The sequence below is a fragment of the Brassica napus genome, chromosome C7 (genome assembly GCF_020379485.1).
Source record: "Brassica napus cultivar Da-Ae chromosome C7, Da-Ae, whole genome shotgun sequence".
Classification (NCBI taxonomy): Eukaryota; Viridiplantae; Streptophyta; class Magnoliopsida; order Brassicales; family Brassicaceae; genus Brassica; species Brassica napus.
Window position 1 is genome coordinate 15,526,200 of NC_063450.1, and position 10,992 is coordinate 15,537,191.

A 10,992-nucleotide genomic window follows, 5' to 3' on the forward strand; every position below is an offset into this window, starting at 1 on the left:
ATACTTATTTACTATGGTATCAGTAGAAGCTCCGCCAATGCCATTTTTCACAAAAACAATTCAACTGAAGGAAAAATTGAACCAAACCAACATAACATTTTTAATACTCACATAGAAGTTCAAGTATTGTTAATCCCACAACGCTTGAACTCCACATGCGCTACGGTGAAACGGTCACGCACACTCAATCACTCCAACTCATTCTCAATAATCATACATTTAAGGTTTGCGGTCATAAATTCACACGAGCAAGCACCACGAGAGTCATAACCGATACATGTCAAGTTTTATAAATCAAGCTTCGCATTACATCCGGAATACCACAACTATTCACTCAAAAAACCTATGTCCCCGACCCCGCGCTTGCGCGGAAACCGCCCCTAGTTACTATAAAACTCATTGAGATAGTTTCTAAACTCACCCAAAAAAAATTATAATATTGGTCGATGCAAATCTGCAATATAGTATGCCTAAGAGTAAAACACCTACATTATATACCATATAGATGAGAAGCTTCACGTCAACATCAATCAAAAACATATTATTTCAATGTTATTATTTATGTTTCTTACAGTTAAATATAACATTCACAATTTTTATTTAAAATGAATTTATTTATATATATACTAAAAACTTTACCTTAAATAAATACCCTAGACTATATTTGCGAAGAGATTTTGCCACATGTCCTTTGTACAATCATTTTTACAAAAAAAATGATGACATGGCTAACAAGATTGAAGACATGGCTTATAGTTAATATGACATGGACAATCACATTTATTACTGATATATATTTTTGGTACACTTTATAGAATATGACAATAACTAATACATTACATTTATTGTTGATTTATATTTTTGTTAAACTTCTTAAAATATGGTAATAATTCATAAATCATCACTAAAATAAATATATTGAAATATGCATTATAAATTTCGAAATACATTATTTAATTGTATTTTTATAATTATACAATTTTTATTACTAATATTTTCAAAATTTTCTACATCTTTTTAAAAAAATTAAAAAATTGTTAATAGTAATTTTATTAGTTTCTTCTAAATATCTACAAATTTTATAAATATTGTTTAGTTATAATTTTTGATAACTATACAATTTTTATATAATTTTTAGTAATTTTATACAAGTTGATTTAATACATTTAACCAAAATAAACAGATAAAAAATTTATCTAAGATTCAAATTTTAAATATATTACATATATATTATTAAATGTAATTTAAAATAAACAAAATTATTTTTTTCTTAATTTTATGCTTAAATAATCAACTTTATATTAAATATTAGTCAAAAATAATAAAATATATAATATTAATAAATTTTATTTTAAATATAATTTAATTTTTAAAAAATTTATCACTGCAACATGTGCAGAAAAACACCTAGTAAATAAATAAAGGTAAAGTTTTTTTAATCCTAAAAACCTATATAAATGTTGAGCCGGACATGATTGCAAAAACTTAAAAGGAAAACATCTAGTTGACAAAATAAAAAAAACACCTACATTTTATCATATACTACTAGATAAGAAGCTTCCATGTCAATAACAATAAAACACAAAAGCAAACATGTTTTCAATGTTTAACAATAAATAAAAAAGACATTGCATAAAACCATACTTCAGCATACAATGAGCGACTTGACGAAGCTCAGAAAATGACATTTACATAAAAACACCAAACAAATCCTACGGCTCTCGGGGGATTTCAGCAAAACCTTTCCCTTTGCATCGGTCTGGTTCTGACCCGAGAGATAGCACCTAGACACAAAACCAGTTTCAGTTATTGCAAAGGCTTTTTCTAATACCCTAATGATTCATATCAAATTTTACCAAGACAATGGCTTTATCGCGGATGGTTTCCGCTTGATCTTGGACGACCAAACCTTCGTCTTCTTCTTGGAACATGATTGGAACCATCACCTGTTTCGTTTTGTAAACGCAACCCTTCACCATCATCATCATCATTGTCTTCATCTTGTAGACCCAATAGATTCTCCCCCCAAAGATATCGCCTATCTGAAGAAGAACGGCGATGAGTGTTCCTCCAAGCCCTTGACCTGTGAGATCTTGATCCACCACCACCACTGCCACTACCACTAGACCCTCCGTTGTTTTCAAGAGACCCAATCATCTGAAACAGTACGAAAGTAGTCCAAATGTCGCTGCTGCTGTTGCCGCCGCCTCCATTTCCGGCTTCCCTCTCACCTGGGATCCTATCTCCGTTTTCTATAACGTAGTCTCCTACAACAACAGCACCGGGCATGGCAGAACGTATCGCACTGACTATATCTCCATACTCCCTCTGGTTCTCCAGGCGTCTCCAAGCTCTCTCTCTCGTCGGATCAGTGTCTGAAGGACGAGACGTTGGGTGGATCCTTCTTGCATGTCGGCGCAGATCCTGGTAGTTACCCGTGAATGAGCAAGACTCTCGTGAGCAGCTTCTGTTCTTCATGTCGAGATAGCTTCTCACTTCTTCTACCACCTTAAATCCTAAAACAGTACCACGGCAAAGAGGACATTTCAAATTCGTGGTTTCCTCTCCCACTCCACTCCTCCTCAGGGACTCAGAATCCCTAACAGCGACTTGGTTTCCAGGCACACGGTGGAAAGTGCTTTGAGGTTCGTTAATGTTTGCCCTTGAAGCAGAGTTTGGCTCGGGATTGGGATCAGTTGGGGGTTCGGAGTGCAGTTTCTTGAACCTGTCGAGGCAATTGGAGTGACGGTAACTGGTGTCACAGATGTAAGACCTGCAACCTTTGTCGTGAGAGGTGCAGAGCAGGAGAACAGCATTGTGAGGGTGATCCATGCAGACAGGACATGTAACCTCATCCAGTACTTTGTGAAGAGCATTAGGATCTGACTCGGGACTTAATTTTCGCTTTACCCCAGCCATCTTGTTCTAAACACTGTGTAAAGCTACTCACGCATACAGTTAGAAAAACTTGTTGACTTTGTCAATTAAAAGGGAAAATTTACACGAGAAAAAAAGACATTGATTTACATGAATCAAAATAATGTAGCAGCAAAAAAAAAAAAAAAAAATCAAGATTCAAGAACCAAGTGAAAAACATAAGAAACATATATATTATAGTGATACATGGTGTTGAACTTTTCATAAATAAACTTGGACAAAGAGAGATAATTAGCTGAAAATAAACTTACCGAAAGAGATCAATCAATCTTTATTAGGAGGCTGTCGAAAATCTACTTTGTTACTATTTGAGGGGCTGAACTTTTAACTTGAAGATCACTTTTTCTGAACAAAACCACAAACACAGCAAATATAAATTAAGTAAAGCACAATAAATTTGTTAAGCAGTTGGGAAACCAAAGTGTCCTAAAACCTGCATCCCCAAAAAAAAAAAGAAAAGAGAAGCAGCCTGAGAAACTTATCCCAATAGCATGATTGTTCATTAACACACAACTAGGTAGGTCCATACATATACATATTCATAGAAACCACTGTCAAGTTAGTAGCATCATCATTGGAAGATAATAAACGACAGAATCCTACAACGTGTTTGCTCCTTGAGACATTAGGGATTTACTAAGAGAGTTTGGCTGAATTAGAAACCAAGAGAACGCACTCAAATCACAAAGTTTAAATCATTAGAAATCAGATTCTTTATTCCTAAACATGAATATAATATCCAAATCTCTCCGTCAAATTCACAAACTTTCAACCACAAACCCAAACCCATATGTCAACAAAGAGTTAACACAAGAAATCACTCAAATCCAAGTTTAAAACCTTTGGAATCTAGTCAATTTCACCAACTTTCAACGACGCAAACAAATATACTCACAATCATTACATATTTCATCAATGGATCTATCAAGAACTAGATCCCGATCAATACGACATAACGTGGATTAAAAATCAAATAAAATCGGGTGAGGAATTTACAAATCGAAGGTTTTTCCGTCTGCAAAGGACTCGATTCTGATGGTAATCTCTCTCTCTCTCTCGATCCTCTCTCTCTACCTATATGAGAAGATTGGAAGATGCTGAGATTTAGGAGGAAATTGGGTTCGGCGTAACAATGAAAGGACAATCGATGATTTCACTCTTATTTACGGTTATTTTTATCACGCCAAACAAACAAACATCGCACTCGCACCCCCTTTTTTTTTCTGCAATTTTTCCCTACATTATTTTAAAAAGCTTAATTAATTGAAAACTAAAAAGAAAATGGACATTTAAAAATCAATAAAAGTTGTCATACTCTTCATTAATCTCAAAAATATACATGCTCTTCGTTAATCTCAAAAATATCACTCTTTTATTGACCAAACCATTCTGTATTAGATTATAGGAAAAATTTTATGTTTTAACACTTTCATGGTATCACTTTTCATTTTTACCACCACTAAAGTGATATTTTCAAAAATATATTTTTCACTAAGTGACAAAATACTCTTATACTCTTGTTATTTATATATATAATAAATCATTATTTAAATAATTTTTTTTTAAAATTATATTTTCGAATTATACTTTTCAAATTCGAATTTTTTTATAAGCTTTTTTTTTTGAAATTTTGTTTTTCGATTTTTTTTTTCAAATTTTTTTTTTGAAAATCGAAAATTATGTTTGAAACTATTTTTTTTTAAAAAAAATTTATATTTTTTAAGTATTTATTTATATATTTATTAGAATCCTAAATTTCACGTTCCAAAAACCCTATCTAAAACCTAAGTCTAGATTAGTTAACCCTAGGGGTAGAACTGTTTTTTATCATTCATTAAAAGTGAGGATAGAAATGATTAGTGTAAACATGAAAATTGGTAATATGAATGTGGTATTTGTGACAATTTTCCTAGATTATAGTCAACATAAGTCGTCATCTATTTATTTGTTGTTTTGCCCAAAAAAAAAAAAGTTATTCACATTTAATTTCGTTTAGAAACTAAAATAATCAGTAAAATATTTTAATTAAAACGCCTAAAACCTTAACTGATTTCATCTCTCTGATTTTAAACTCGAAATCATCTCTTACAAATCTACATAATGAAATGGTGAGAAGAAAATGTTTTGTGCAACATTGAGAAAGATAATAGAGGTGAGCATGAACCTATAGTGATGAACGAACCGGTGATCCAGGTCAACTTCAAACTCTGGTTCTAAAAATCAACATATAATTAATTTGTTGTCATGTTATTCAAATTTAGTATTTCATAATCAATGTTTGACTATCACTATTTAATTTGTTTTTTATTTAGTTTTTTGTTTCATAAGAAACAACGTAAAAAAAATATTTTTAGCTATCATATACTATTCTTATTTTGCCATATTTATAAAAAAAAATAGAATTTTAGTTGAAAGAATAAATAAATACGGTAATATGAACAGTCAATTATTTGGTTTTATCAATTTTAGTTTACATAATATTCACTTGTTTATAGTATATATATAGCTAGATTTATGTTTATTGTTTATTTTCTAGTTAATAAAGGAGAACATATAACATATTATATGTAGAACTACTTTGTTTTAGGTCCATATAGTGTAAATATATAATTATATATATATTTAACTATTAAAAACAGAAAACCCGGTTTGACCGTTTGAACCGGTCCAACCAGTCAACTAGTAGCTATACCGAGTCGGTATCATCTTCCTATGTGTGGAGCTACTTGTTATTTCTCTATATCCACTTGGTCTACATTTTGATCACGACAATTGAATGCCAAATACTGCAACTCCATCCAAAGGATGCACTTGGTTTCTACTAGGTTCAAAATGTCTCGGGGATCTCGATCTATATTGTTTCACAAAATATCGTTTCTTTCTTTACAAATGTACCATGGTATCCATGGAAATTTATAATTCGTCATATTTGTTGAGTTTTGTCAGAAAATAGTCCATATTATGAAATATTGAAAGCATTTGGAATCTTCCCGGTTTGTTGGAATACTAGAAAGTGTCCATGTTTGTTGTGCGGGTGGGCATTAAAAATGACATAATTGATAGTCTCCTCTTCTGCTTCATGTATGTTGCACCTTATCCCTCCTGTTGTTATTTTTTTTATGAGATATGTGAGATTATCAAGATGTTGGTGTGAGAGTGATGAAAAATCAAAGATGAGTTCGACTTGAGTCTTGTAATGGTGAGATAGATGAAAGAATGAGCGTAAGCGGATGAAAGTATGTGGGATTGTGAGAGATTGAGAGATTAGAGAGACTTGAGGATGCGGACATAGAGATTAGAAAGAGTATAGAGAGATTCATTAACAGAGAATAGTAAAGAACAAAGGAGGGGAAACCCCCCATTCAGCTTGGATTACAAAATTCATCCTTATATAAGCTTTACAATTCTTAAAAACTAAATCTAAGATAGATGGTTGTGATTTTTTGCAGGGGATGGACCCCTAGGATCAGGCAAGGATGGCAAAATTCCAGCTGGAAAAGAGTGACATCATGGTGCATAAGGTGGATGGCGAAGATCAATCCATTTGAATGAATGACTAAGATGGAATCGTGTGTAAAGGCCGGAAAGGTAAAGCTACTTTTCCTTTCCAGCTCATTCCAGCTCATACCACACGCTTCTCTTCATTCTCTTCAATGGATATAAGAAAGTCTAGAAGTAACAACACTTCTGTACCATGATACATTCACCCGGGTAAGTTTCTTCATTTATGGTTATCCCGGGTAACTATACTGTTGAACCAACAACTGTGCGGTCATGTGTACAGACCACCTTCTGTACACATCGCCCTAAACATGCACCATTGCCCATTTTGCCACTTTAGGCCGATCCAGATAGGTTTTGGGTTACCCATGTCATTACGGTCTGAACGGTCGACTCTTATTATGCACTGTGGACAAGCTTCACCAACTTATTGACTAAGACTCCATTTCTTCCTTCAAGTTAACACGATAAACACCCTGATATTTACTGCTACATATGATGTTTTAAATTTGGTAGATATCATATCTTCTAAGATAATGTCTGAAATACTTTAACATCTGGTCCATATCGAACCCCATCCTTGGCTTATCCGGGTAAATATTTTGTGTTATATCTGACTTAACTGTGTATGTACCAGTCTTCAAGTAACCATTAATATCTAGTCTCAAGAAACAACCGATGGAGATACTCACATTTATTGGTATGTCCTTTATAACAATTAGCGACTAAAATATTTGAGAATTCCATTTATGTATAATAGGGTCAATAAGTTAATCCACTGTAGGGGAATTGGTTATTTGATTGCATATTGCTGATCTTAGATGAGTTGATGGGATCCAAGGATCATTACATAGTGAAATAAAATGTCATGTTCCTAAGTTTTTGATTAGTCATTTGTTATCCAGAGATCTAGCTGATATATCTGTCATCCACAAGATGGTGAGCAAATAAAGTGTTTGGTTTCTCAATTAACCACCATAATTTCTTTTGCTAGCATAGATGTGTTAGCTTTGAAGCCAATTATGCCATTTCCTTTTGTCATACATAACTTTTCCTAAGTTAGCCAATGCATTCCTTTTGCTTTGACCCCCGAACTTTACAATTTAATGCATTCCTTTTGCTTTGACCCCCGAGCTCCACCAAAATTGTGAGACTATACATGTTAATTAGTGACGGATTTTGGCAATTTAAAGCATGAAATGATGTGGATCGGCAGAGCTGTTTCCGTTTATTTATTTATTTATACCTCTTTATTTCTTCTTTTAAAAAAATAGTTACCATCCATTTACTCGACTATAACTATAAGCCTTGTTCGGAACTACGCTAGACGCTAGTCGGGCGGCAACCCCGGGCCTAGCGAGTTACCGAAAAATTGGGGAGTACTCGGGGATTACGTGGAGCCTGGTTTTAAATACAATTTAATATATTTATAATATATGTAGCTAATTTTAAACATGATGACACATGTTCTTAGACATAATTATATAATTTTTTATATAAAATTTTAAATAACCTCTTTTTTATTCGTCGAACATCTAGATTATGGCGTGTTTGGTACGGAAAATTTCCTAAATGAAGTAATTATGTGTTTGTTTTGGGTTTGATAACTAATTGTAATTATTTAGTAATGAATAATTACACAAAATCTGTCAATAATGAGTAAAAAATAATCAACAGTGTTTCAACTTTACACGGACGAGAAAAAAAAAAAACTTAGGCGGTCTAGGCGGAAATTAGGCTGGAATTAGGCGGTCAACGCGGGAATTAGACGGTCTTACGCGGATCAACGCCTAGCTACACCGATTTGGGCATATTCGTCGCGGTCAACCTCCAAACAACGCCTAGACGGCCGCGTTTTTGAACAGGGACTATAAGTAATATCTTGTAAAAAGCTAAATATTTGGATTTTTGGTCCTCCTAGGATCTTTGGCTTCCTAAATATGTGTCTTGTGATACAGCCCAGACCATGACCCTTTTGTAGATATATCGACTCTGCTTAATTCATAATTAACGGGTTCTCTTCCACTGTGAGCTTATCAAGGTTAATCTTCCACATGGATCTGAATGGTTTTAAATCAGAAATGAGATTTATCGCATCATCGTTAATCTAGGATTCGTATAGAGTAAGTCATTTTTTGTTTGGAGGGAATATATGAGTACGTGGGTCTTATGACTGCTCTTATATATAATCAGTCTTCTAAAACGCGCGGCAGTTCGTGACGCGTTAGATGACGTATAGGCGGACATCTAAACGGATATATACAGATATATATATTTACAAGAAATATAAGTATGAGATTAATATATATACATTATTTTTGAAAAAAACTGAACATAAATATATTTTAAATCAAGTTTTATGTATAAGTATATAGTTTAACATATATAAATAGTTTTAAATTATAAAAATTAAAATCATTTTAAATATATAAAGTTGATGAATTTAAAATGATTTTATAACAATTATACTAATATTTACAATCATATTAATACATAAAATAAGTAAAAAATAATATAAAGAATAACATTAATAAAATATAATAATAATATTAATAGTTTATTTTTTGAATATTAATGCTTAAATCTGTCTAGGCGTCCGCGTAGACCGCATAATGTCCGCCTAAGCACTGTTATTCACCTGAATTATATAAATCTGCATAAAACACTGTATAACATAAAAACAGTACGGTTAGCTATCGTATAACGCCTAAACGCGGGTGCCTAGACCGTATTTTAGAACATTGTATATAATATACCAAGAATAATTACAAACATTTAGCTAACTAATACGTGAATATATGTATGATTATCAATTTTACAAAACTAGAATACTAACATAACTAGGTAATAACTCGCGCCTTGCGCGGAATGTGATTATTAGTTTCGTTATTTTTTAATAAGGAGACATTAATCGGTTTAATCTGGATATCGGTTCGGTTTTAGGTTGTTTTTTTTATTTTTAATCTCCTAAAATATAATTATCATTTTAAATCATTATTTATTTGGTTTGTTCGGTTAAAATGTTTGATGTTTTTGTTTTTTTTGTTCATGTGATAATCAAAATTTACTATTATTTATTTGTTTTCATGTTATGAATCTTAAATAGTCGTGATGTCGAACAAATGGTTTCATATTATAGTTTCTAAACGGATAATAGTTGAAAAAAAAATTATTAAGATAAATCATTTTACTACAATTTGGTCGATAGTGAAAGAAGCATAAAGAAAAATAATATTTTAACTTCCAAAATAATTAGATATTTCATTTGTGGTAAATACTTAGTTATAAGATGCTCACGTCAATGTGCACATGTATGTGTATGTAAAAGTATATAAAGATGGTTGATAAATATATAAAGATACTGTTAATTAATATTTAATGACATTTTTTCAAAATAATACATGAAAAATAAAATTCTTAAAATGAAATTATTTAAAAACAAAAATATTGTAAAATTGATATAAACTATAATATATAACTTATATAAATTCTTTAAATATATGTATATATATATGCATATAACAGATCAAATCAGATATTCGTTCCTATAAATATTGATATTTGTGATTTGCATTTTTTTTACGGGTATTGTATTTTAGTATTTGATTTGTTTCGTAGAGTAACGGATATCCGGATTTTTGGTTTGAATCAAAACGGATAACGAATCGAATCAAATTTATGAATAATTTGTCCACCTCTATTCGTAAACAGTAAAAATAACGTAAAGAAGAACCATGCATGTGAGTTTTATATTAAAAAACGTAAAGTACATAGTGTGAACATATCTATGTAGAGTTTGGCTGAGATACTTTCTACATGTGACATGTATCTATTTTAGTGTGAACGCATTTATTACAATTTTTCTACACGTGATATGTGATATGTGTCCAATTTAGCGTGAACACAATTATTACAATGTTTTTTCTTTAATATATAAGGGATCAACATACTCACTAATATTTAGCCTTATTTTAGCAAGATCTTTAATTTTGATTGATTCGTTTGACCAAACTTCATTTTGCATATCCATAATCTGCGTTATGTATCTTGAACCGTCGTGCACACAAAGTTTCCCACTAATAAACGACCCATATTTGATTTCTTAATATACACAGAAAAAAAAGACCATAATAATAATATGCATTAATCCTATATTGAGGAGAGATTCACTCTGAACACAATTAATAGTCTCACTAACATCGTAAAGCCAATTTCATATATTTCATAGTCTATTCCAAAACTAAAACTAATTTGGTCGCATCAATACTAATTAAGCCGGTTAGATCCTATATATATATATTATTAAAAGAGAAGTACTCATTTGAAAATATTCTTATTTCATTAATTAAACTTCCTATTTTTTTTTTGCTTGTTTTTTTCAGTTGCATTTATGAAATATCCTAAAACGAATAAAACTACCTAATTTATTACTTGTATTTTCAGTTACATTAATGAAATATGCTTAAATGAATTTAAACTTCCTATTTTATTGTTTGTATTTTTCAGTTACCATAATGAAATATCCTTAAATAAATTTGGACATAATGTCATTTA

At 31.4% G+C, this 10,992-nt stretch overlaps 1 protein-coding gene across 2 annotated transcripts; it reads right to left on the bottom strand.

The window, feature by feature from the left end:
• Positions 1-1,513: 1,513 nt before the first annotated feature.
• On the bottom strand, positions 1,514-4,178 carry LOC125589892. Of its 2 annotated transcripts, none has more exons than XM_048762551.1 (4): positions 3,934-4,178; positions 3,189-3,282; positions 1,857-2,932; positions 1,514-1,784 (listed from the first exon to the last, which is right to left on the bottom strand). In XM_048762551.1, exon 3 carries the CDS (start codon positions 2,917-2,919, stop codon positions 1,870-1,872), a length of 1,050 nt encoding a protein of 349 aa, XP_048618508.1. In that variant the 5' UTR covers positions 2,920-2,932; positions 3,189-3,282; positions 3,934-4,178; the 3' UTR covers positions 1,514-1,784; positions 1,857-1,869. The 2 variants fall into 2 exon arrangements, with proteins under 2 accessions (XP_048618508.1, XP_048618507.1); XM_048762550.1 differs by having other exon boundaries at positions 1,857-2,942.
• Positions 4,179-10,992: the final 6,814 nt, after the last annotated feature.